Genomic DNA, 25,626 nt, shown 5'->3' with positions numbered 1-25,626 from the left:
AAAAGTCTGGTTTAGCAGTTGTTATCATTGCCGTCTTCGAACCCTCAGCGAGAAATCGCCTTTGAAATGGGGCCATGCCTGCGCCGGTGGACGACGTGTGTCTCTTCCCCTTCCCTCCCTCGGGAGCCCCTGCAGAATGACGTTGCCGAAGATGGCCGCTTGTGGGAAACCCCGGGAGCACTTTGCGTGAAAAGGCACACTGTTACAGAGCCTCAAGATGCTGAGGAATGTCCGAGATAATGTAGAGGGACTACTTTGATACTGGTTCCGAAGGACTGGATATTGATTTCTCATCTGCAGTCATTACCATAGTACATCCAAGTCATCATCACGCTTTGATGACTAAGAAAGACGCCAGAGTACAGAGCTCAGAGGATACACAAATCTCCTGCTCAGCCCGAAATCCGCCAATGCTCTGTCTCCTAACAAAGGATGCCGCTTGCCCCGAATTCTGTGTATGCAATACAAGTCATGTACAACATCTCCCAGGAATTGCACTCAGCTAGGATATGCTGCCGGCTTAGCCACGAGGGGCGCAATCTTCTCCCGCTGGAGCTTTTCAGTCTCCATTTGAGCGCGTTCGGCCTTGGTGATTCGAGGTTTTCGAGTGATGCCGCCACCTCGAGACCCAGGTCCGCCCCCTCGTCCGCTAGGGCGATCAGAAGCAGCCGCAGCGGTTCTTCCACCGCGTGAACCTGGTCCACCACCTCGCCCTCGGCCTCGACCGCGTTTGATGGTACCGTCCGCTCTATTTGATTCGAAGTCAGCATGCAGCGCAATAACCGGAAAGTTGGGAGATCATACCTTTCAACTGCAGGCTTCTCTCCCTCTGGGACAAGCGGTCCACAATAGACAAAGAACCCGTCTTTGCTAGCCGCCGCTTGCGCCTCCCAGAGTAATTCGCTGTCATCGACGAACGGGTCGTCTTGGTCGTATTCTTCCACCTTTTTCCTTCGCTTCTTCTTCAGCTCAGGAGCGTCAGTTCCACTGTTGATATTGTCTTGACCGTTGACCCCAGACATTGGGACATCGCCATCATTGTCTGAATCGCGATCGATGTCGACACTCAGATCTTCATCCCCGCTTTCTCCGGCAGAAGTGCCTCCAAATTTGCTACCAGATGCGGATCGCTCCAAGGCAGCACCAGCGGCCGCGACTTTGGCCAGACGTTCCTTCTGAGCAGCTTGGCGAGGATAGAGAGCAGCAAATCCATATTTCTCTTCAGCCAGGCGAGCAAAATTGATCACTCGATTGTTGGGGTCTTTGAGGTCAATGTGAAGCACAATATTAGGACCTTTTGCATCTTTCTGGGTGGCATCCGTACCAGAATCACCACCAAACAGGCTAGCAGATAACAAGCCTGAGCCTGGAGGAGGTGGTTGTTCCTTGGCCCGTGAAGGTTTCGGTGAGGTGGCGCGTGTCGGTGCTTCTGAAGGGGTCTTCTTGGAGGTCGCTGATTTCTTGGGTGCTTGGTCCAGAACCACAGGTGCAGTTTCCGTAGCAGTCGAAGTCCCATTGACAGTAGGCGAGGTGGCAATCTTGCCATTAGTCTGAACGTGTGAAGGTACCGGACTGGGTTGTATGACTTGCATGGCTGAGGTGGTGGACTGCGATTGTACAGGGTGGTCGATGATACCAGATATGGCTGGAGAGGTGCTTGGATTATAAATAGGTCGAGGAGGGGTCTGGGTCGGTTGGAGTGTCGTTGAGGAGGGACGAGGTAGTGGCTCGACGAGGCGTGAAATATTCATGGACCGAATAGGATCATACATCGAGCGTGGTGCGGGAGGTGGTGGTGCGACATTCAAAGTATACTCGTAGGTCTGAGAGGGGACTTGAGGCCGGACGGCGTTGCCGTGCATCGGTAAACGTGAGTCGGACGCCACATTGCTCGAGCGAGGTTGTGTTGTGACTGCTGCAGGAGAGAAAGACACTGGTTGATTCAAGGTGGATGACTGTAGAGCCGAATTTGGCGCTCGAGGGACCTCGATGGTGCTGTTCAAATCTGGTGCTTCTAATTTGGGCTTCTTCCGTGATGTGCCAGTGACACGAGGTTTCTTGGGAGCCTTTTCTTTCTTTTCAGGTTCAGGAGCATTGGGATCTTTCTTTTTGCGTGGTCGCTTGGTTTTGACATCGACCTGAGTGATAGGCTGTGGCGCCAGCTTTGTGGCTTGACCTGCAGGCGTGGCTGATGCCACCAAACTATTCCTAACACCAAGATTGCCTGATGGATGTGCGTCGCGATGTGCTGTAAGATGGCTCAAAGGACCAGGGGTGCTTTCAGCATCGCTAGGCGGCGCGCTTGATAGATCGTTGGACGAACTTCTACCATCTCCGAACTCCATTTTCGGCCTGCGGTTACTGATTTGGCCGACCGTCTAAAATTGAGGCTTCCCGGAACCATCGACGAGAGACTGGGTGAAAACCTCTTTCCCACAGTGTTGGAAAGGAAAATCCGGCAAGAAGAATTAATGAATGAACGACCGCGGTCGTCCTTGATGAAATGGATGAACGTGGTGGCAGGTGTTGAGGTTGAACAATTCGTTTGAATGACGCGATGGTATACAAGGCGTGAAGTTGAGGTGACAGAAATGCGAAATGGATGGGGAATGACTTTGCACACCTCAAGATGTGATAGACGTCGGGCCAGTACGGAAAATTATGAATGGTAGCCTGACGTGAGGTCGCGACGGTCGAAAAGTTGATACAGTGGAGTGAGGAACATCGATTTTGGAGGAATTGCAATTGACAAGTTGGCACGAATGGAAGGGCTGCAGAATACCAAGCAGGAGGCGGAGAGGAGTGAAAAAGAGATCAGGAAAAGAGAAAGAGTGAGATGAGGGAAAGACAGACATATAAGTGAAAAGGCACAGCAGCATTAATTCACGACAAAGGGCAAGCGAAGAATGGGAAATAGTACAGGGAGGGAGAGTGCAGCGGAACGAGCAGCGACTCTGACAGATGGCAAGAGTGGATAAAACAACCAAACGTGCAACGAGAAGGCAGCAGCCGGGTGATAGAAGGGAGCGCTGACAGCGAAGACCAGACCGACCCGCGTAGAGGAGAAGGGAGAAGTCAGAAGCCAGGACTTAGCTGGAATGATGGAAAAGAGGAGGCAGACCAGCAGACCAGGCCGCCGGAACAGCGAGCAGCCAGCTTGAAGACGAAGACCTCCAAGTTTCGAAGACAAGAGACAAGGCGAAAAGACCAGGAAGCGCAAGCCGGGGCAAAAGAAAGGGCCATCATCCCTGGGTCTGGTTCCTGGATGCCATACGAAACAAAATACTCCGTACTGTACGTAGTAGTAGCCGACTCTGGTCTGGAGTGGGCGGAAAAGAGGACGCAGGACGCAAAAAATAATGCGACACGAGGCACAGTGAATGAATCGAAGCAAGCGATTGGCTTCTTTGAACTCCGCGTTTAAGCTTCTTTTCTGCCCGCATCCATCGGTTTGTCCTCGACTGTGGCGCCGACCTCTTCCATGTCATACACATCGCTTGTGGCTCCTATTTGTGAGGTCGTCTCCGGATTCTGCTCAGATGAATGCACTTTACTGGACATCATATTCTCTGATCCCAGAGGGAGCCGGTGGTCGTTGAAACACAATAGACCGGGTGATCTGCAAGATCCACGATCCCTGTCGGTGGCTTGTTGACGCCAGCACTACTTCAGGCCACAGTAGCCTCGGATCAGGTTCTCCGCTTCGAACAATTGCTTCCCATTTTTCAGTCACACATGATTGCGGCAGAGAAGAAATCTGTAGCTAACATGTGATATATAACAGTTGAGTAGAATAGTCATTCAGGCGAATATCGTCCTCAGCCTGCCCTGCTCATGATCTTGGAACCCTTGTTACCGGAGAATTTCTGCCAGCAGCAAACCTAGCTCAGTTGCTCGGCAGAAATATGGGCGCTGTCAGACGGCGGCATCTCCATCGCTCGCACGCGCTCGCAACGAGAGCTATGAGGGCCACATGCACCATACTTTTGGTTTGCAACAACAGGAAACATCTCCATAGACGTAACGGGTGGCTTACATGAATCCAAAGGGAGCCCATGATTAGTGACTTGACCTTCGGGATGCTGCATTCTGGTACGGTTTCGAGCGCTTTCATCTGTTCTTCCTCCAAAGTCGATGCGTGGCTGTCAGGTCAGGCAAATACACATTTCTGCTCCAACACCCTGTCAGCCGCTAGACCCCATTCGCCTTAGTACAGGCCTCGGCAACCTTATTAATGTTTTTGGCCTCTACTGTGTAGAGTCTACAGAAGTACTCCGCCTCTGCGCAGTTTGCGAATCTTAGTACTTTCAAACCACCCAACATGGCCATACCAGGTCAACGTTTCGAGCTAGATCTTGACGCACCTGATTTCGCATTTAAGACTCTCGATGAAGCTGTGCTCCCAGATCTTAGTGCGTCGTTGGCGGTAAACGACATCCAGGAACATGACACTGATGCAGTACCTACTGCGCCTTCCCTAAGGTCATCCAAATCCGGTTTCCCCGAGCACAAGCGTCGCCACATCTCGACTTTTAAAAAGAAACAGCAGGCTGCGACTCCCTCACCACGATATTCTGCTCCCACTCATATTGAACCCTCGGACCGAGCAGTCGTTCACCATGTGGGCAAGAAATACGGGGTCGATCTCGAGAGTCAACAGAAGGCTGAGATCAGCGAGGAAAACGAGAGACGCATTGCTGAAATGTCAATAGAGGATGTTGAAGAGGCCAGGGCCGAACTGATACGGAATCTTAACCCAGCCTTCGTCGAGCGCCTGTTGAAACGTGCCAACATCGATGAAGACGTGCAGGATCAGGCGCAGTGGCCGCAAGACACAGAAGAGCAGGCACAAGAAGACCACAGAGGTACCCACACGGACTCGAGTACGCTCTCAGATACACAAGTACCAGCTCCGTCGGCTGGTCCTGCTTCTTTTGTTCACTTTCCTACACCGCCTAGATCGAAAGACGATTTCATCCCCTTAGACCCAAACGATCCTTCCTTCTTTACCGAGCTCAGATCTCACTATTTCCCCGACACTCCTCATGACCCGTCCTCGTTGAGCTGGCTGCAAGATCCTACAGAAGAAGAGAACCAAGCATCGTTGTATAACCCGGAAAAGGAATCATTCCTGGCTTCTGCCCTGCGGTTCGGCTTCAATGGCCGGTTGATAGCGCCGAAAGAGAGCTTGGAGATAGATGTGAAGCAGGGTCTGCATCATCATGGTGACGACCCTAGCAGCGCAGGCTATACAATACCCGAACTCGCATTGCTCGCACGGTCAAGCCTACCTAATCAACGATGCATGGCATATCAGTTAATGGGCAGGGTACTATTCAGACTCGGAAGGGGAGATTTTGGCCCGAGAGGCGGTGAGCTCCAGGAAGCACTCTGGTCGGTCATTGAGAGAGAAAAACCGCTGGAAGTGATGATGGCTGAGGCAAATCGGCAGTCAGGGCATGCTAGCGCCAAGGCTCATGCCGTCGAAGCACTATGGCTTTGGAGAAAAGGCGGAGGTGGTGACAGAGGTGTTTTGAAACCGAATCAGAAATTGGCCAAATGAAGAATACCCATCAAAGAGACGAGACTATCCATGGCTTGCGCAGGACCACCTTCAGCTCTTATGTCCGGCCAGACATCCGTAATGTCGCCGTGTAGGTGGATGTGGGAGCGTACTGCTGGTGGTTGCCTGAAGCAATGCAGCTCTTCCACAAATGACGCGTGGACATAGTAGGCCTGGAAGATGCAGTGTCCTCCTGAAAGCGCTATGTCAGGAGCATCAATCATCCTGGCCTACCTAGGCAGTCCGGCTTCAGCAACAACAGGACAAGGCGACAAGCAAGGGCGAGCTGCGCATCTACCAATGCGTTGAAATTCTCCACCTACCATTCTGGGGCTAGCCGTTGCAAGCCACGAAACTCCAGGGGCCGCTTCGTATCGTATTGGACAGGACGAAGACGTGTCGTCTCATCCATCAGGTACAATAAGCGCGGATAAGATACCCAAGGGCATTTGCATCGGTACGTGCACGTATCGGAGTAATTTTCAATTCCATCCGCCGTCGGCAACGATCCATATTTGACAATTTCTCGGTCGAGATCTTTAATGCGCTTCCGCGCTATGGTCCCAATCGGGGCTAGAGAATTCGATATGTCGGAGGGTTGGCTATGCGGCTGGCACTGCATTTAAATGGTCTTCAATCCCCCCCTTCATTTCGTAAATTGAGCTGCCCGTTCTCAAAGTCTGCTGGTGCTCACATACTACGCGCGTCCAAGAAGGTTTTCGTCGAATACCTGCCAGACCCAAGAACTGCTATGGCTCGTACCATCCTCATCACAGGCTGCTCGGACGGCGGGCTCGGAGCAGCATTAGCCATCCAGTTCCACCAACATGGCGATCGAGTCCTGGCGACAGCCCGCAACCCAGCCAAAATGGCAACTCTGAAAAAGCTCGGAATTGAAACTTTGACGCTCGACGTCCTGTCTGACGACTCCATCAGAGCATGCGTGAAGGAAGTGTCGGCGCTGACCGGCGGCTCTCTCGATGTGCTCATCAACAATGCTGGAGCAGGATATAGCATGCCAATTGTATGCTCCCCCCTCCCTTCGGCGCCCCCTTAACCGACCCCAAATCCCCGAGTCTGGGCCCTTGATTAACATTTCTTCTTTTCCCACTTTCTCTAGCTCGACGCTTCCATGGACGAGATCGAACGGCTGTACCGCCTCAACGTCCTCTCCGTTCTTCGCGTCACACAACTGTTCTTCCCCTTAGTGCGCGCTGCGGCCCCTGGCTCCACAATCGTCAACCAGACCTCGGTCGCCAGCACCATGGGCTTGCCGTGGCAGGGAGCGTACAACTCGTCGAAAGCGGCCATTGCCAATTTCAGCGAGACCATGCGTCTCGAGTTCCAACCCTTTGGTATCAAGGTGATCGACCTAAAGACCGGAGCTGTAAAGACACCGTTCTTCGAGAATCTGGCCCAGCGATATACTGCGGTCTTGCCCGAAGACAGCGTCTACATGCCCATCAAGGACAAGGTCGAGAAAGTCATGAACGGGGACTTTGGAGGGATGGAACCCCAGGACGTGAATAAGTGGGCAAAGAATGTGGTCAGTGATCTCTCGAAACGGCACCCGTCGGCACATATCTGGCGAGGGACGAGTGCGACGTTGGCTTGGATAGGGACCTTTTTGCCGGTGGGGACGTTTGACAGTATGGCCAGAAAAATCACCGGGACGGATATCCTCGAGAAGAAGCTGAAGGAAGAAGGATCTAGGAAGGCGAAGTAAGCCGCGTTTGTCAGCATGGGACACCGCGTGAATTGGATCACTTGTCAGCACGTCGGATACGTAGAAAGAGGTCTTCCTTTTGGCGTGTGCTCCGTACAAGAACTCGAATGTTCGCCGTCGTTTATGTCTTTCGCATCTGCCAAATATTTTCCCTGGGAGGATATACCACCCACACCACCTTCATGCTTTCGACTTCCTACTATTCCACTTCGTCACGAGTGCCTTCCAATCCACACGCTTGATCGTCAACCCCAAATACCCAAGCACTCTATATCCAATGGTCACCCCACCCAGTGCGAGCGCATAGGCCGCGGTGTCCACATTCAACCTGTACAAGTCGAGGACCTGCTCGCCCGAGCTGATGGGGCATTGACCATTGGCTAGCCTCTGTGCGTCGGTACATGTGAACTTGATCCCGCGCAGACTGTAACTCAACAGGGCCCCGACCTGCCACTTGATCGGTGAGATGTGATTGACGGCCTGCAAGAACGCGTCGATGTCGATACTCAGGACGCCGGCGAGATGGATGCTTATACTCAGCACGACAGACATGACGCTCACCGCGAGACCCGTATGGCTGAACATGGTGAGGAAGAGGATGCCGAAACTCTCGCCGCAACTCACGACGCAAAAGGCCGAGTAGGCCATCAAGAAGAACTCGCCGGGCGTGCAGGGCAGCCGGGCGGCGAACACGGTCAGCACGGAGAACAGCAGGCTCGCGACGATCTCCATGGGCACTTCGAGCGTCAGATAATACACGTAGAATGCGGACAGGGGGTATGTGTTGTCGCGGAGCGATTCGTGGTAGTAGATGTCCCGCTCCGAGGGGTACATGGCGATGCTGTTGAGCATGCCAACGAAGAACATGGATGACATGGCTTGGATGTAACCCACGCGCGTCTGCACCGAGTAGTAGTCGTGCCGGAGCGGAGAGAAGAACGCGGCCAAGACAATGCCGAGGCCGACGAGTTGGGTGATCCGGCCGGTGAGCAGGTTCGGTTGGCGTCGGAGATTGATGATGCCGCGTTGAAGGAGGATGGGGAAGGCGTGGCGGAAAGGGAGTTGGCGGCGCGTGTAGACTCCCAATGTCGCCGGGAGGGCGAGGTGGGTTTCTTTCGGCGGTGTGGGAGGGTTGGGGGATGGATCCGCGGTCGTGGTTGTTTCTTTGGTTTGTGAGGAAGGGTTGTGATTGTCCATGGCTGTGAATGGCTTCTGTTGTAGAAATTCAGGTGTTCCGGAGGACACAAGGTCGAGCGCAAAGTCGGCAGGATTGGCGGATTCGGGACACGAGTGGCCCAACTGTGCGAAGTAAGGAAGCATGTCGGCGATCTTGCCCGCGTACACGACGTCGCCGCCTTTTGCGAGCAGGAGGACACCTCCAAACTGTTTAAACATGTCTGAACGGGGTTGGTGAATGGAAAAGATGATGGTCCTTCCTTCGTCGGCGAGACCCTTGAGGACTTCAATGATGGAAAAGGCCGTGAACGCGTCAAGGCCAGAGGTAGGTTCGTCGAGAAGAAGGACCCGTGGATCGGTCAGGATTTGGATGCCGATGGAAACACGACGCTTCTCGCCACCACTGATTCCTTTGACTAGGTCGCTGCCGATCAGGGTGTCCGCGCAATCTTTCAATCCCAGTTGGAGGAGAACTCTCTCCGCTCGCTGGGTCTTTTGCTCGTAGGTCATGAACGAGGGGAGGCGGAGACGGGCTGCAAAATGGAGCGTCTCTCGCACAGTCAAGGAGGAGTGGAGTCCAGAATCGTCTTGTGGGACGTATGAGCAGATCGATGTTATAACATCGTCGGTAGCGGTTGCATTATTGAGATACATTTGGCCGCATGGAGAGTACTTGGTCATAGCCGAGTTGTAGAGACGCCGCGCCATGGCGTTCAGACATGAGGATTTGCCACTTCCCGAGGGCCCCAGTATTACATTCAGCACGCCAGGCTCGAAGGTCGTGCTGATGGGATGGAAGATGCGTCTGATCAATTTGCCCCTCAAGAGCCGCTGCATCTCGACTTCCAGGCCAAAGTGGTCAAGCGTGACGGTGATGGTTCTGTTCTCGTCGCCGGATCTCGATGCGGTTTGCAGGCTTTCCGCAGTATATGAGGTCTCGCTTTCATGTTGTTTCGCCATTTCAACTTCGGTGGTAAGGACCTGAAGGATGACGCCAGACAGAACGAAGAAGAATAACATGAAGCCGACCAGGACGACGATAGGCCTCCAGAGCCAGTCTGCTGGTAAGTTCAACGATGCGAGGATATAAGCTCCGGTGTATTCCTTGCAAGCTGGATCGGAAGGACCACCGGGGCTCGGACAATCGTAGAAATGGCCCTGGAATTCGTTGGTGCAGAGCGCTCCAAACGAGTAGAACACATATGCTGTCCACTTGATCCAGCGCAACCATACAGCAATCGATCTCGTATTGATGAAGAATCCGCATCCCATCGACTGAAGTGTGAAGGTAAGGTTCGCGATTAAGGACGCTATCATGAATTGCCGATTGAGCCCAACACATACCGTGGCCAGGTTGACAGCAATCAGATGCAACAGCAGCTGTATCGCAAAGAAGGTGAAGAATTGGCCGGCATCAGCTCTGAAACCTGCCATAAAATAGTAGATTACCGAGTAGAAGAAGGGGACCGGGAGATCTTCCAGCGGAAAGCGCGCGAACCTCCTACTCAAGATGAAGCTGATAGGCTTGATGACCCCTTCTGTGCGCTCTCTATCATATACTTCGATATCGATCGTCAGCCGATAAGTCTCAAAGAGCAGGATCAAATAGCCTTGTAAAGCGCAGGCCGAGTACATGGCGCCTTCCCTGGATCGAATGCCTGCTAAATCGGAGCCTAGCTGGTAGAAGATCCAACCACTCATGATACCCATGCTGAGCGATTCAACCATGCTCGCCAGGAGACCTAGACGATCACGACAGGTGACTACGAAAGTCCTGCGGATGTGCACCAGTGTCTCCTGGAGGATTTCGTTGGTGGCATTTTCGGAACGTGCAACTTGCTTTCCATCGAAGGTTTTGCCGGCAGACCAATATCTTGCGTCGTCAATGAAGTCTTTTGAGTTTGTTCTCCATGCTTCCTGCAGCTCCTGCACACGTAGTAGTGAAGATCGTTCAGATTCTTGCGATCGGAGGTCGACGGCGGCAAGGTCAATGACAAAATCAAAAGGATTGAAGAAGGGAGGCATCTTGTGTCCAATCTTCTCAAAATATTGGAGACACTCAGTGGTAGGCCCAGAGTAGACAGGCGCTCCTCGGGACAACAAGATGAGGTTATCGACGAGCCCCCAGATCTCAGACCGTGGTTGGTGGACTAGCCTGTGAGTAAATGATCCTAAGTCGTGCTAGCAAGGGTACTCACTGGTCATGATTACCGTCTTACCCCGATGAGTAAGTGACTTGAGAGTCTGAACAACCTGAATTGCTGAGGCGGCATCAAGACCTGTTGTCGGCTCATCCAGAAGAAGAACGGCTTGGTCCGCAAGCAACTGGACGCCGATACTCGTCCTTCTTTTCTCACCACCTGAACAGCCTTTGTGGACGTTGTCGCCTATTCTAGTATCGGCGCATTTCGCCAGCCCGAGCTCATTGATGACTGTTTCAACCATAGCATGTCGTTCTGCCTTTGTTTTGGTGGTTGACAATCGCAGATCAGCCGCATAACGCAATGCTTCCCGGACCGTCAAGCTGGGTAGAAGACAATCTGCTTGAAGCACATATGCCATGCCAACCTTTGACGAAGCATTATCTTGAGTACTATTGCCGGCTGGGATCTCATAAGTGACGCTGCCGAATTGCTGGAATTTCTGGTCTTTGATTCGACGGGCAATGACGTTAAGCAGACTGGTTTTTCCGCTACCACTCGCCCCAACGATGGCGGTAAGACTTTGACTTGGGAGATCGGCTGAAACATCATGCAAAATGTCTTTGATCGGCGGCTTCACTTTGCTGCGCAAGACTCTTGCCTTGAAAGCATCGACCGAGGAGAATGCGGAACCAGCAGCTGGATCAACCTTGACCGATACATTTCGAAGCCGAACGTTGACCAGCTGGTTCTTCCTTTCTCTAGTATGCTCTGCGGATGATTTGTGCTCGACGGTGTCCGAAGGCGCGTTGCTTGAAGACCTTGCTTTGGCTGGGGTCAGAGTCTCGTCTGGTACTTTTTCGGCAGCCATGCCATGCACTATCAACCTTCGCCTTTCAGCTAGATAACATGCCGACCGGCCGGAATTACAATCGCATCATCTGGAAGACTTTCGCATGGGCAAGATAGGCCTGGCGATAACATTTGCAGTTGTGTCTGCCGGGAGGAGCACAGCGATTTTTGCATGGCCTGAAACTCAAGATCAGGATGTAAGCCGAAGCAAATCAGGTGGAACATCTTAATAAGTACCCAGTGTTGGAGGGTTGCGTTCGGCTGGGCATAGCTTGTGGGGTCGAACTACCTGGGAGCCTGGGACTGATGCGGCCGTGCGGCCTTTCCCGCCTTTGAGCCCGGTGGACGTCGTATACCATCCCAGAATAGGCTATAGGCATCTCTAAGCGAAGTCATGTTGTGCCAATGCGATGTCGACCTTCGACAATCGGATAATACGGTCTAGACCTGTGTTGCTGTGATTTGCAATAATATTTGCGCCATTATTTCGTGCTGCAGCGAGTGCCAGGGACAACGGAAGTTCCAAGTTCTGCAAAGAGAAGCGCAGAAATTGTCCGAGGAAAACTGCATAGGAAGTCCCAAGTACTCCGCCGTATTTGTACCGAGGTTAATCGTAAAGGGTCACGTGGACCTGGTGCGTTATCACGTGACTGGGCATTTCATGACGTCTTCCATTCATCATTTTTTCCGTCTCCTAAAATACCTTGCACAAGAGTCGTTCTAAGAAGACTCCGATTCCCAAGTAGGGCGCCCATCAGGTCTGAGAGGCCGGTAACGGCATGTTTCTCACTGGCTCATGCCACAGTCACCCGCCGGACCGGCCTGAACAATCCTGGCGTTGTGCTTGTCAATGCATCTTCTTCACCAATCCCAACATCCCAAGCGTGCCGATACCCGGACGACTTCGTCTTTGACCGGGGTGGCGCAGCTTATTATGCGTGTTCTTTTGTCCTACGATCTGCAGGTCATGGTTGTGCATTCTCTTCATCCAGTGAAGAAAGGCTTCAACGCGCCGGTAATATGACTAAAATCCGTGTCTCCATTCGCCTCTGCTGCACATACATATTGCTCGGCCTGTGTCCCCTCCTTCGCTCACCAACAGGGTCCCGCACTTGAACATCGCATTTTCTCTAGTTTGTGCTCAAGCACCTATCATGGCCACTGATCTAAGTAGAACGAGGACCGCCCCGGATAATCGGCCTCGCCAACTGTCACGCACACGCGATCCTTTAAGACGAGCCAGATCAAGTCCGGAAGATGGAATTCATCAACTATTTTCGCCTCAGTTCATGGATGACCACGGAGCTCATCAATATTACGCCAACGCGGTACGAGACGATCTGAGTGAGGCATCGACCGCCCCCGACGAAGATGATACTTCCAGTTCCAGTGAGTCGGTGGAGGAGGTCAGATTTGGCATCCGAAACACGAGGGATAGCCAAGATGTCGAGGCGAATCGTCCCGAATTGATCAGAGAGAAATCTACGAGGACAATAAAGGATCCGAATCTGGTAGGTTATCGAGCCCCCGACACTCGAACTGAGATTGACTATTCCATAAGGTCGCTTGGGAAAGTCCAGAGGATCCAGAAAATCCCAAAAATTGGACCTATAAAAAGAAATGGGCGGCGACCCTGATCGTATCTTCCTTTACATTCATTTCCCCAGTATCCTCCTCGATGGTTGCCCCAGCCTTGAACAAGATCGGTCAAGATCTGGGTGTCGAGTCGGATATTGAGAAGTCTCTGATGTTGTCCATCTTCGTGTTGGCTTACGCGATCGGCCCCCTATTTCTCGGCCCCCTGTCTGAGATATATGGCCGAGTTATCGTCCTGCAATTGTCGAATCTATTCTTTTTAGCATTCAACATCGGCTGTGGGTTTGCCCAATCAAAAGGTCAGCTCATTGCATTCCGTTTCCTGAGCGGACTGGGAGGCTCTGCCCCACTGGCACTTGGCGGCGGAGTACTGAGCGATTGCTGGCGTGCTGAAGAACGGGGCAAGTCAATCAGTATCTACTCATTAGCCCCGTTGCTAGGACCTGCCGTCGGTCCTATAGCCGGCGGTTTCATTGCCATGAAAGTGAGCCAAAATCTACCATGTTCTCTGGGGCACGTGGGGTGAACTGACTCTGTGTAGACAACTTGGAGGTGGTGTTTCTGGTCGACTTCGATTGTCGATGCGGGCATCCAAGTGCTCGGTCTGCTCTACTTGCGAGAAACATACGCTCCCAAATTGCTGGCTAACAAGGCCAAAAGGCTCCGTCAGGAGAATGGCAACCCGGATTTGCACACTGAATGGGAGCACCCTGATAGGACGTTGGGCAAGGTTTTGAGAACAAGTCTGGTCCGTCCATTTCGACTTCTTGGAACACAACCTATCATTCAAGCTCTTGCCGTCTATATGTGAGTATTCTACAATCCGACGGGTGTTCATGTAGGCTAATGCCTAGGAAGGGCCTATTTGTACGGACTCATGTATCTGGTCTTATCCACTTTCCCCACGGTCTGGACGGAGGTCTACCATGAAACGACGGGCATTGGTGGCCTCAACTATGTCTCCCTGGGACTGGGATTTTTCCTCGGAACCCAAATCTGTGCCCCCATCAATGACCGCATCTACCGCAAGTTGAAGAAGAGAAACAACAATGTGGGAAGGCCGGAGTTTCGTGTCCCGTTGATGATTCCAGGAGCGATTCTGGTGCCGGTCGGCCTGTTTATTTACGGGTGGACCAGTTATGAACATACTCACTGGATTGCACCGAATATTGGAGCTTGCATCTTTGCTGCCGGAACTATCATGGGGTTTCAGTGTACTCAAACGTACATTGTCGACGCTTACTCACGATTTGCGGCCTCGGCGGTGGCTTCTGCCGTTGTTCTGCGGAGCTTGGCCGGGTTCGGGTTGTAAGTGCACCATCTTCGCTTCCTCTCATACACATGATGTCTAACAGCTTCGCGATACAGTCCACTTTTTGCGCCATATATGTACCAAGCGTTGGGCCTCGACTGGGGTAATTCGATGCTAGGGTTCATTGCGATCGGCCTCGGCATACCCGCACCCGTCCTTCTGTGGAAGTTTGGACAGTCACTGCGTGAGAAGAGCACCTATGCCGCGGGATGAGGCCCGCTCCCGTAGAAGGAAAACAGGCGGACTAACACTATGTCTGGATCTGTCATGAAACGACCACTTCAGCAAGGCTTTTCCCTCGGACTTCACCCTGCCGGAGCGCCAGATCGGTGCAAAGGACCCGAGGGGGGACATTTTCCGTTTGCGACGCGGATGATCAGCCGTGCATGCAGATGGTCAGCTCCTAGAAGAATGACAAGGGTACGGAAAACCCGGTCGCACGTGACGGAGTCGTGATGAAATTTCTTCAGCCTTGTGGAGGCTCCTTCTGGGATTGCAATCCGATTGCACCACACGGAGTTGCGATCCAGCGTGGACTTCGACTCTTACGGAGCCCTTCATGCGCGCCTCAAGACAGGGAAACATGTTCTGATGTCTTTGCAACCCTGTACTCCTGTCTGGCAACTCCTTACCTTGTGGCTCCGCAAGTTCTGCGAAATTCGCCCACGTGTACCTATCAGGACCGAAGTGATGTGTTTGTCGCTTGCCCAGGGAGGTCATTGTCCAGTCAAGCTTCTGATGCACGGTCTCTAGGCTTTTGGCTGGTCCACACCATCCTGGACGACAAGGGTGACTCGAGGCTAGCCATGACGGCACCTCTATCTTGACACTGGCGGCATCCAAACCGGCCATCTATTGTCGCCCTGTTAGTGCTCGCACTTTCACCTTACCTTCACCTCATCCTTACATAATATTGACAATAAGGAGACAACAGGACTTCCGAATGCTCAAATGCCATGTTGCGTCGCCATTCAAGTCAGACGTCCCCAACCAAGAAGCTTCCATAACCTCCCTTACCGCTTACGGTACTATTCCAGTGAATACTCCCAGCACTTTGCTGCTGTGTCTGTACGGCTTTCTCAACCGGGCTACCTAACTCATGACGTTCACTTGCCATTCACTGTAACACCGAGATCTGAGGTCATACTCTTCATCACTCATCACATTGCCTTCGACGCGGAATCATCAGATGACGACACGGACGGTGACAACTGTATATCAACACACCCAAATTTGCAACCTGAACTGACACCACAACAATCATCAGCACTCTCCAAACATCCATCTCGGAGGATCATACAGTCCAAATCTCCGCAAGCCCCCAAAAAGACTCTGCCTTAATCATGGCTGACGCCGTCCTCGTCAAGCGCAACGACGCGCTGAACGTCAACACCATGAGACAGAACAACCAGTCCGTCGCCATCCACCAAACAGTGCGTGGATCAGACTGGTACTACACAGTCTGTGCGGTGGTGAGTTTCCTTCCCATCTCCCGTCCGTGGCTGCGCCTTGAGTCAGCCACGACACGACGACCATAAGCCGTTGTGGCCGTCCTACCTAGCTTGTCAAAGCAGCAACAGCTAATCCCACCACCTCTTTAGATGGGTGCTACCGCCCTGGGCATTCTCATCGCATCCGGAAAGAAGAAGCGTCCCGACCGGGTCTTCTTCTACCTCACCAGCGGCTTGTGTTGGATCGCCTGCATCGCATACTTCGCCATGGGCTCCAATCTCGGATGGACTGCCATCAACGTCGAATGGCTGCGCAGTGAAAGCATCGTCCGAGGCGTCAACAGACAGGTCTTCTACGCTCGTTACATCGACTGGTACGTTTCCTGTCTTTTTTTCTTTGGCAATTCATCTCTCCTCACTTCGAGAAATACCGAGGACTCCGGACAGATGAGCATTGAACTGATATTTTTCGGTCCTCTGGTACAACAGGTTTCTTACCACCCCCATGCTCCTTCTCAACCTCTTGTTGACCGCCGGCATGCCCTGGCCGACCATCCTCTGGATCATCCTTATGGACGAGATCATGATCGTCAACGGCTTGATCGGTGCACTGGTCAAGACTCGCTATAAATGGGGGTTCTACGGATTCGGCTGCGGCGCCATGTTGTACATCTTCTACGAACTCGGCATCACTGGCCGCAAGCACGCCCAGGTTCTCGGCAAGGACGTGCATCGCTCCTACACCCTATGCGGCGTCATCACCCTCGTCGTCTGGCTCTGCTACCCGATTTGCTGGGGGGTCGCCGAAGGTGGCAATGTCATCGCTCCCGACAGCGAGGCCGTCTTCTACGGCGTCCTCGATATCCTCGCGAAACCGGTCTTCTCCATCGCCCTGATCTACACCCACTGGAACATCGACCCGGGCCGTCTCGGTCTCCGCATCAAGGAGTACGGTGACTCTGCCTTCGACCCGGCCGCCCGCGAGAAGGTCAACATCCCCGGCCAAGATGCCCCAACTCATCAGGCTTTTGAACCAGACAACATGGGCGGTGACCGCGCTGTGGGCGCCCACGGCATCGGAGCAAATACCCCAGCTGCTCACACTACCGGTGCTCACAATGCGGGTCAAGCGCCTGTCCACGACAGATCTACGGTCGTCTAACAAGACATGTGCGTCACGCACCCACTGGAGCTTAGCTGGTAAATGAAGGGATGGTGACTGGTTATCCATGTATCACTTTCTCTCCTTCCTCATCAGAACCCGACGACCATCATCCACTGACCCAAGTTCAACTACTTGCTGTGCTCCAACCCCTCATTCAGCACACAGGCCCCCTTGACGAACGTATGACCCCGAATGCGCCGTCGGTCCTTCACAACAGCGACAGATATTGAAAACATTGAGCAAATCCCTTACGTCGCCTGCTTTCAACAATACCCCCGGATTCATTCACTTGTACATACGGCATCAGAGTACAGCTCTCACCACCTGTCTTCTTATTCACCGTCACTCGACACGACACCATGATGACGACCTCATGTATGCCAAAAAATCGGTTCTCGGCATCGATACCCCCAAACAGCATAATCGGGCTTTGCATTATGGGATTTGCTGGTCGGGCATAGGCGATGGCGGATGATATCACAATTGGCCATAACATGCGAGCGAGCTGTGCCCTTTCTTCCAGGATTACCTTAATACTCCATCATCGGTTAGGATAGATGATTAATAGCAGACACCGACCTCTTGAAAATCATTCTTTAGGAAGATTCTTTTGCCTTTCACCAGTGTTGACAATCGTTTGTGTCCATAGCTGATCCGATGGTCCCAAAAGTCTGCATCAGTGAATGCAGGCACGGCGCACGCGGATATGCTTAACGGGTGATGGTTTCAAAGGATGCCAGTCCAGTCCAGTCTGTCATTTCGACGCGTACTGGGGGCATCTGTATAGCTGCCGAAACGGACGTGTGAAAAAGGAAAGGCCTGGCTTCTTAAGGAGGTAGAGCATGGACTCACTGAAGAATCGGCAAGCTGGCTCAGCATCTGCATTGTCCCCACACTTGCCACGTCCAAGAAAGAGCCGTAGTGTCAAATATCATGTGTGAAAGGATTCCTTAGTCACCGGAGATCTCGAGATGATATTCTCGTCAGTGTGTTGGCATCCTCTTCATCAGCTGCATGTCCTTGTCTTTCCGAATGCTCCAGTAACTGGCCGGTTTGGATAAAGAGGCTTGAGGCCGACTTGGTCCGTGCGAAGAGCTACAATGTCGGAGACATTTGGACAAGTTCGCATACTCGCCAAGTGCCTCGATGATGTTGGTCTCGGCCACAGGCGATTCTCATGACTCAAGCTTTGTGTCCGCAGCATGAGGAACTTTGAATGCGCTGTCCTCTCCGTTTCGCCAACCGCAGACCTGACATTCCGAAGCCTTCACCGGTCAACCAAGACCAATAGGAAAGCGAGACAAGCGGTAGTGTAGGGGTCGCGAGGTGCTTGCGACTTGATAGTACAGACAGAAAGCGTCCTCAGTCTGGTTGTCCGGCTCGTTGTCACGCATTCCAGGAAATGCCCTGATTAGAATGATGAGTACAAGGGACGCCACGTCATCACCTCGACGAGTGGTGAAGGCGCAATTGGCGGAGTTCTAGAATTCCAGAATGCACCGTGGTAGATAGGATGATTCGCATAGTCGCGACGAAGGAGACCTTGGAGGACGATGACAATTCTGGTGCATTTCCGGCCTCTTTTATCGAACGTGGTCGAAAGTTTCAATTAGGGCTGAAGACCTGGTCTGTAACATCGAGGGAGAGGATCTGTCCAACCGTTTCATGGGTACCAGGAGATTGCTTATGGGCTATTCAGGTGTACAAATCCTTGGGTAAAGAGGTAAGGTACTGTCGCACATTGTAGGGATCGGCGATTTCCTTGGAGAGATAGAACGCTTCGAAGCAGGCAAGGAATTCTTCCGACTCGTTTACAATCCTCAAACGAAGGTCCTGGCTCTCAATCTTCGGGCAGCTGTGCAATGCTGAAACACCCTTTTCCCTGTGCGTATGTGGCCCCAAATATAGATGTGTGGTGCCGTACTGCACGAGGCAACATCTTGATCAGTCAGCCCCAACAGACGTCATGATGCTGAGGAGCCATGTGACACCAGACAGTCCAGCAAGGCAGTGACGATAACCCAATGCGCCGGGCATCGGAAGAATCATCGTTCTGTGCGAGGGTGCAATCGAAGCGCCGAGAGCAATGGAGAGACATTCGGTGAAATCGATTCGTACGACATGATTTCCAAGGTTCTTCAGTGCTTTGTACACCTGCCTGGCGAAATGACCAGATCACAGGCACAGGGCCAGAGCCGCCATGGCGAAAAGTATCTGCCAGAGCAGAGACGAGTCGCTGATGTAGAGTTATGTAGAAGGAAGATTACATGCACAGTATTTGGAATCTCCAGACCGCTCGAGAAACGAGCTTCTCAGCTGAAGGCAGGCATTCACCCGGAGAGTACTGGACGTCCAGTTCCACGCCGGTTAGCCAAAATCGAATAGAGTCCGCTTCCGAATGCATGGTTGGTGACAGATGGGCTTGAAAGCACGAGATGAGAAGCAAAAAGGCCGTACGACAGGATGGGTTGCCTTTTCTTGCACAATGTCTTCAGCCGGCGGAGCTTCATAGCATCTTGTAACCTGGCCAATCACCTACTCGATGTAAATGCAGCTCCGTAGTGACACGCTCAAAGCGTTGTTGAATGTTGTACAGGCTGCAGAAAACGCCCACCGGGTTGAGTTCCGGGAGCCACTCATGCACTTGGAGTTCACGCAGCCACGCCAGCTTGTACGTCTTTGGGGTCCCGTTACCATGTACCGTGATGAACCTGAAGGCCACCATGAGGAGAGAACGGCAGAGGCCGGAAAGGAAATCGAACGCCTGTTTCAACCTCTTCAAAAGCTGTGGTTTTGGGAGTAGTATTGAATTGTGGCATTTCACACCACAACAATTTTGCTGAAACAAACCCAGCAGAATGATCTCTGGACATAATGAGGACAAACAATATATCTGGACATGTCTTGATACAGCGCTTCTGGGAAGCGTACGGGGTAGCCTCGTGTTAATTGACTTTCGAGTTGAGAAGACCACACTTGTTGCCGGTTGCGCCATCGACCCCAAAGCCTCGCAGATTTTCGGGGTTCAGGTCCTTGAAGTTTGCTGGCCGTGATTGAGTCGACCCACCGCATCATGTTGTCGCTGCGTATTCGATTGACTGCTCGAACTCGCAGATGTGCGACCGCTGGAGGAGCAAATGCGGCATGGGAGTGCCACGACCCCTGTGCCATTGCAACGGCCACACCTTTTGCTGCTGCTATCATATTGTCAGCAAAAGTCATGTGGATTCGGCATTGGCCATCAACGCGCTCACTTAGGCGCATGACAATACCGTTGGCATAATGCTCACCGTGGAGGGTTGCCGGCGCAGCCGCCGCAAGTGGCCCATGATTTCGGATGAGAGCACATTCTGAGGACTGATGTAATAGTCGTGAAGACACCTTGAGATGTCAATGTCGATGACAGCTGACGTGTCTGTGGATAATCGCAAGTTTCGAACAAGGCCAAAGCTGTAGGCAAAGACTGCTCAGAGCTGCAAGCAGCATTTTATATGCCACGTTCGCCATGCATATGACACATTTCCGGGCGTCAGACATCGCGCCAGACAAACACACGTGGTAGAGACAAATCAAATCGTCGATAGTTCCTGTGCCACTGCAAGCAAGATGAATCTTGTCTTCATCACAGCAGCACCTGATCGATATTTTCGCAAGAGACCAAGGCTGGCAACAGTACAACATTAGGGAGTATCACAAATGTCTGATGCTCGCCATAACATTTCCGGGTGGGCGAGCGAAAAAGTGGCTGAGATGGTCTGGACCAGAAAGATCTGAGATGCCTTATCGAGTCGGAACTTCCGAATAAACGAGGTCTCAGATGCAGGGAAACCCTAGAGTCAGGTACCCCTGTCGCCGCCGACGGTCGTTCGGCGCGAGCTACTTGACAAGTCAAATTTGGACACGCATCATATTGTATTTGATGCTCAGGTGATAGATGCCATGTGCATGTTCCTGGATGATGGCGGGCCTCTGGCGACCAAGACCAGCTTGTGAAGCAAGGGACCTTCGACAAGGTACGGATCGTCCCTGCGGAAGTCGATGAAGCAGGGTATTTGACACGGATATTTCGTATGTGGAATGTTGAAGAAGGTGCTTATACCAGCTGACCACCTCATACAGGTACAAAGGTTCCACAAATCGAGTTCTCCTGCAAATGGGCGCAAACTTGATGGCGATACATCACTGAGGGTAGTATTGGTATTTCGTGTAGCCATGACCAAGATCAGTCAAAGTGTGAGAGGAAGTGGCCTCGGCAGGAAAAGGAGACGGAGCCCGGGTAACTTGGGTCCATCCCGCCTTTTTGGTGCTTTGAGTCGCCTACTCTCGGAGCTTTGACTGGATCGAGAATGTCGCGGGTCCTTCCCTTGGTAGGATAGAATGGTTGTCTTCGAGGTCGAATTGCAAGCGAAGGCGAGAGCAGACAAGTTGCTGAAATGGCTAACATTCCACGTTTCTCCCTCGCGTACGTGCCCTGCCCACAAAAGTGGACTTTGCGCTATCATCCTTTCCAGGTCTTGCTGGACGGCTTAGTATCACATATGAAAGGCTCGTGGGCAATCTTTGGTCTGCAAAGGATCTTACCAATGGTCAAAAGCACTAGGCAGTGACCGAACTGATGGTGGCAGGTATGTGAGCAAGCAAGATGCTCAAGTTGGTGGGGAAAACCACTACGAGTGGGACATGAGAAGAGGAACAGCGAGAGAAACGGTTAGTGCCTGGCCAGATATCCTTCAGATAATCTGTGATGGCTTCGAAAGCCTTCCGGGATCAAGGAAGGTTCCCCTGGTGGAAGGACAGTGCTTGAACTTGTCTTTTCGGGATTCAATGAAGGCGGAAGGTGCAGAAGAAAGGAGGCAAAGAATCCTCGATGCCGGCGGTGAATACTGAGGTAAGATACTCTCCGTAGTCTGCGCTCGAGGCAGTCAGCAGTACAATTTACCCGTAGGCGCTTGTCTTTGATGGTATGATGCGAGACGTGTTACGCGGCGACCCAAACAGAAAAGATTCCAGCCAGACGTACCTTTTCGCGCTGGCTTCTGGACTGGTAACTGTTCCTTGGCGGCTCCGATAATCCTGCCGGAGCTGAGTGGAGTGGAGGTGGTGATGCGCTGAGATCCTGTCTCCCGACCGGCAGTCCTTTCGAATCGATCATCCTGCGGATACTGTGTACCTAGGTGTGAGCTCTCCCGTGGCATGAAGATGATCGCGGGTCCTTGGCACCACGCGTGGCCGGCGGGGAGAATCGCTAAGCGCTTTCCAGTTGCATCACTGTACAGCATGAACTTTGTTCCACACGACTGATCCCGCATCGATATTTAGTCAACATGGTCGCATGGTCCACGCCGCCGTTTTGATGAAAGTATGACGTCCCTATCATGAGAGAGAACGCCAACGAGAGTCCAGGACGACGGACACTGCGAGATGATGACTCCGTACCGACGGAAAACTTCTCAGGGGGAGAAAGTATGCGCTGATATTACCGAGTATCATTGTCGTGGTAGTCCGTAGTTTTGCTCCCGACAGTGGACACTGATCAAGGACACTCATGGACGCTCAACTTGACTAAAGTGACTCCATCCCTTAGCGAGACGGGATATCATGGACCGACTATACTATGTGTAGTAACCCACTTCGCCGATCAAGCTCGACTTGTGTGGAAATGACTTCCTCGCTAAACCGAGTTCAACAGGCACGGACAGGAAATTGCAGACTCTAAAATAACTGTGGTGTTTGTTGCCAAAGCCCATCCCACTGTGTCTCACTGACTCAGAGTCCTTGAAATTGGATTCTACCATAGTAAAGCTGCTTATCTCCTTTCCTCTGCTCCTCTTCCGTTACTCCGTACAGTAGTTTGAGACAGGCCCGTACTCCTTCTACTTCGAGATCCTTCATCCGATAACCAAGGCATACGATACTCCGTAGTTATCAGCTGGAATGGACTTGACGGGGCACGTTCTCTTCATCGTCGATTCCAGCTGATAACTACGAGTATCACAGTCTCCTGGAAGAATTGTCGGCAAAAATAATGTTTCACGCCAAAACTTTCTCAGGAACAGCCGCGAAACAAGGGCGCCACGAGTGCGCTACGAGGCGCGCTTCGAAAGCAAATCGGCTTCACTAATGCGAGACCTCTAATCTCGTATGGGCTTTATGGAGTACCATAGTACATCCTATCCAACACGCGGGATCTCAGATACTCAAAGATGGTGCTTGGTCCATTGAACTCGTCCCGACCATGGTGTGATATATCCATGGAAGCGACCTTGAGCCCACATCACACGCTTCCTGCTCTGTGACTCGGTGGTCACTGGTGGAGTAGCAGAGGAAAAGAATAAGTATATATCGGGTTCAGGCCCTGATTCAAGGGTTTTCCTTGCCATCATTCCGACCCTTCAGTCATTCCTTGTGCCTTCCGTCGCGTCACACTCGCTCTCTTTCAAGTCAACTTCAAGCGGCAGAAACGATGCTTAAACTTCAAGTCTTCATCGCCCTGCTGTCATGCCTCGGAGCATCGGTCATGGCAGCTCCTATCCGCCCGATCATTCCACGCCCCTCTCCAAGCGATTGCTTCATTCCACCACCTGGTCTCCCGCCGGGGCCGCCATGCATTTCGGACCATTATGGCAGCTGGAGGGACTGGGAGAAGAAGGTTTAAGAAGCTGTTCATCAACCTCAGAGGATATCAAGTTTGCTTTCAGCCACACATCGATCCCGCCGCTTTCATCACTCTATCTGTGCAACACCGGTTAACGCGGCGTGGATATTTCGACCAACAGCTACGCAGGGGGATTTGGTCATTGAGATTGGGCATACCGGACAAGGAGGGCGCACTTTTCTCCTGTGAACGATCCGGAGTACTTGCCGAGGGCGGAGGACTGTAATTAATTATGTTCACAACAACTATTTTTACCTGTATACAATGCAAACTGCCCGGCTTCACCTTTGTGCCTTTCGCTCCCGCGCGATATTTGTGGTGCCTTGCAAATTCTGCTGTAGGAGTTGTCGTTGAAGATCCGTCTCGCCCGGGCCACCGCCGGAAGTTCCCCCATGTGACTCTCTCGGTGCACCTTCCTACCTGAGACCACCACATGGTCAAGTACTTTGACGCTGATACCGTACAGCCGAGGCATTGTAAAGCGAGGCCAGCGCAGCCGTGTCTGCAGCAGACATGTCGATAACTCACGGTAAGCCTGCACTTACTCAACTTCCAATTACTCTGATAGACTTATGCGCTCGAAGGACGCTTGGTTCTGGCATCTCTGTGAATAGTGTCCACCCCCTCTTCTGACAGGATGGCTTCGTCTGGCTTATCCAACTTCAAATTCTACAATGTCACCATCCCGGCTCCCAATATCGTCCACGTGGAAATCAATCGACCGCAGAAGCTAAATGCATTCTATCCGCCCATGTGGTTCGAGTTGAAGGCCATCTTCGAGCAATTGTCCGTCGACCCTGGAGTCCGGTGCATCCTACTCTCGGGGGCTGGAGACCGAGCATTCACGGCAGGTAAGCGACCTGGAAATGGTATTTTAAAAGCAACAACGATGACCAACACCTGGTAGGCCTGGATGTGGCAGAAGCATCCAAACCGGGAAATCCCCTGGCAGCTGGGAATTTTGTTGACCCGTCCCGAAAAGCGACTCATCTACGACGACATATATTCGAACTACAAGAAGTCATCACGACTGTGGCTCGTTGCGAGAAGCCGGTGATCGGCCTGCTGCACGGCTATACGTATGGGCTTGGCATCGATCTGTCCTCGGCATGCGATATCCGGTTCTGTCTATCCGATACCCAATTTTGTGTCAAGGAAGTCGACATTGGATTGGCAGCGGATGTTGGGACCTTGAGCAGGCTTCCGAAAGTGGTAGGCGGCGTGACGAGTTGGGTCAAGGAAGTGTGCCTCAGTGCACGGCCATTTGGTGCAGAAGAGGCGAAAGTCAACAACTTTGTCAGTCGTGTGGTTAGCGGAGGCAAGGCTGAGCTCATCAAGGAAGGCGTGGAGTTCGCACAGTTTCTCGCAAGCAAAAGTCCCGTGGCGGTGCAAGGCACGAAAAACATCCTTGACGCTGCATGGGGGCGAACAGTCGAAGACAATCTCAACTACACTGCGATCTGGAATGCGGCCATGGTGCAAAGCACTGATGTCGAAAGAGCCATCATGAGTGGACTACGAAAGAAGACACCGACGTTTGAGAAATTATGAGGGAGCCGTGGGGAGCCTATGATGTCGTTGACGGCCTGGGTGAGCTGTGGCGCGCGCTATTTGGCAATAAACTCGGATCCCAAGAAGCGCAGTGCGGGATCAACAAATCTGTATGGTCACCGTACACAGTAGCCCTGGTGGAGGCAGATGTGGCAGATGACAGACGAGGCTCGCAAGGTTTAGAAGATCAGTGGGCACGATACATGCATTGGTCGAGAGAGTCTCTCACCTCAGCTTGCCCGTAAATTACTGTGTAGCGTTTTCACCCAGGCCTTGATTTCTGGTGGTTTCTCTGACGACCACTGCACGACATTTGTCGGATCTGCCGGAGCCGCGCGCTTCACGTGATCTTCGTAACAGGCTGGCGTGAGCCCATAAGAAGGGGCACTGGAGGGTTGCTGGGCAGGAATGCGAAGGCGAAAGGCGAAACTGGCTGGC

General features: G+C 52.4%; 7 protein-coding genes across 8 annotated transcripts; 5 read left to right on the top strand and 2 right to left on the bottom strand.

Annotated features, from left to right (window-relative positions):
• Positions 1-261: 261 nt before the first annotated feature.
• On the bottom strand, positions 262-3,027 carry PV05_01223 (uncharacterized protein). The gene is made up of 2 exons (XM_013466190.1): positions 805-3,027; positions 262-748 (listed from the first exon to the last, which is right to left on the bottom strand). The coding sequence occupies exons 1-2, from the start codon at positions 2,343-2,345 to the stop codon at positions 499-501; spliced, it is 1,791 nt and encodes a 596-aa protein (XP_013321644.1). The 5' UTR covers positions 2,346-3,027; the 3' UTR covers positions 262-498.
• Positions 3,028-4,321: 1,294 nt separating this feature from the next.
• PV05_01222 (uncharacterized protein) lies at positions 4,322-5,563 on the top strand (the record flags this gene model as incomplete). Its single annotated transcript, XM_013466189.1, has 1 exon — positions 4,322-5,563. The coding sequence occupies one exon, from the start codon at positions 4,322-4,324 to the stop codon at positions 5,561-5,563; it is 1,242 nt and encodes a 413-aa protein (XP_013321643.1).
• Positions 5,564-6,314: 751 nt separating this feature from the next.
• PV05_01221 (uncharacterized protein) lies at positions 6,315-7,289 on the top strand (the record flags this gene model as incomplete). Its single annotated transcript, XM_013466188.1, has 2 exons — positions 6,315-6,587; positions 6,684-7,289. 2 exons carry the CDS (start codon positions 6,315-6,317, stop codon positions 7,287-7,289), a joined length of 879 nt encoding a protein of 292 aa, XP_013321642.1.
• Positions 7,290-7,332: 43 nt separating this feature from the next.
• PV05_01220 (uncharacterized protein) lies at positions 7,333-11,631 on the bottom strand. The gene is made up of 2 exons (XM_013466187.1): positions 10,664-11,631; positions 7,333-10,615 (listed from the first exon to the last, which is right to left on the bottom strand). Exons 1-2 carry the CDS (start codon positions 11,475-11,477, stop codon positions 7,470-7,472), a joined length of 3,960 nt encoding a protein of 1,319 aa, XP_013321641.1. The 5' UTR covers positions 11,478-11,631; the 3' UTR covers positions 7,333-7,469.
• Positions 11,632-12,612: 981 nt separating this feature from the next.
• Positions 12,613-14,579, top strand: PV05_01219 (uncharacterized protein; the record flags this gene model as incomplete). The annotated part of the gene is made up of 5 exons (XM_013466186.1): positions 12,613-12,969; positions 13,020-13,538; positions 13,596-13,861; positions 13,913-14,362; positions 14,423-14,579. The coding sequence occupies 5 exons, from the start codon at positions 12,613-12,615 to the stop codon at positions 14,577-14,579; spliced, it is 1,749 nt and encodes a 582-aa protein (XP_013321640.1).
• Positions 14,580-15,709: 1,130 nt separating this feature from the next.
• PV05_01218 (uncharacterized protein) lies at positions 15,710-16,979 on the top strand (the record flags this gene model as incomplete). Its single annotated transcript, XM_013466185.1, has 3 exons — positions 15,710-15,838; positions 15,968-16,191; positions 16,307-16,979. The coding sequence occupies 3 exons, from the start codon at positions 15,710-15,712 to the stop codon at positions 16,977-16,979; spliced, it is 1,026 nt and encodes a 341-aa protein (XP_013321639.1).
• A 6,945-nt stretch (positions 16,980-23,924) lies between these two features.
• On the top strand, positions 23,925-25,622 carry PV05_01217. Of its 2 annotated transcripts, XM_013466183.1 has the most exons (3): positions 23,925-24,166; positions 24,222-24,488; positions 24,545-25,622. In XM_013466183.1, the coding sequence occupies exons 2-3, from the start codon at positions 24,275-24,277 to the stop codon at positions 25,186-25,188; spliced, it is 858 nt and encodes a 285-aa protein (XP_013321637.1). In that variant the 5' UTR covers positions 23,925-24,166; positions 24,222-24,274; the 3' UTR covers positions 25,189-25,622. The 2 variants fall into 2 exon arrangements, with proteins under 2 accessions (XP_013321637.1, XP_013321638.1); XM_013466184.1 differs by having other exon boundaries at positions 23,925-24,488.
• The last annotated feature ends 4 nt before the right edge of the window (positions 25,623-25,626 follow it).

The sequence above is a fragment of the Exophiala xenobiotica genome (assembly GCF_000835505.1).
Source record: "Exophiala xenobiotica strain CBS 118157 unplaced genomic scaffold supercont1.1, whole genome shotgun sequence".
NCBI classification, from domain to species: Eukaryota; Fungi; Ascomycota; class Eurotiomycetes; order Chaetothyriales; family Herpotrichiellaceae; genus Exophiala; species Exophiala xenobiotica.
The sequence above is the reverse complement of the archived record's forward strand: the minus strand, read 5'-3'. Positions and strand labels throughout refer to the sequence as shown.

Coding starts and splice junctions, on each gene's coding strand:
- PV05_01223 (XM_013466190.1), bottom strand. CDS start 2,345: ATGGAGTTCGGAGATGGTAGAAGTTCGTCCAACGATCTATCAAGCGCG. Junction 749..804: donor GAGAAGCCTGCAGTTGAAAG/GTATGATCTCCC, acceptor CGAATCAAATAG/AGCGGACGGTACCATCAAAC.
- PV05_01220 (XM_013466187.1), bottom strand. CDS start 11,477: ATGGCTGCCGAAAAAGTACCAGACGAGACTCTGACCCCAGCCAAAGCA. Junction 10,616..10,663: donor TAAGACGGTAATCATGACCA/GTGAGTACCCTT, acceptor CTCACAGGCTAG/TCCACCAACCACGGTCTGAG.
- PV05_01217 (XM_013466183.1), top strand. CDS start 24,275: ATGGCTTCGTCTGGCTTATCCAACTTCAAATTCTACAATGTCACCATC. Junction 24,489..24,544: donor AGACCGAGCATTCACGGCAG/GTAAGCGACCTG, acceptor AACACCTGGTAG/GCCTGGATGTGGCAGAAGCA.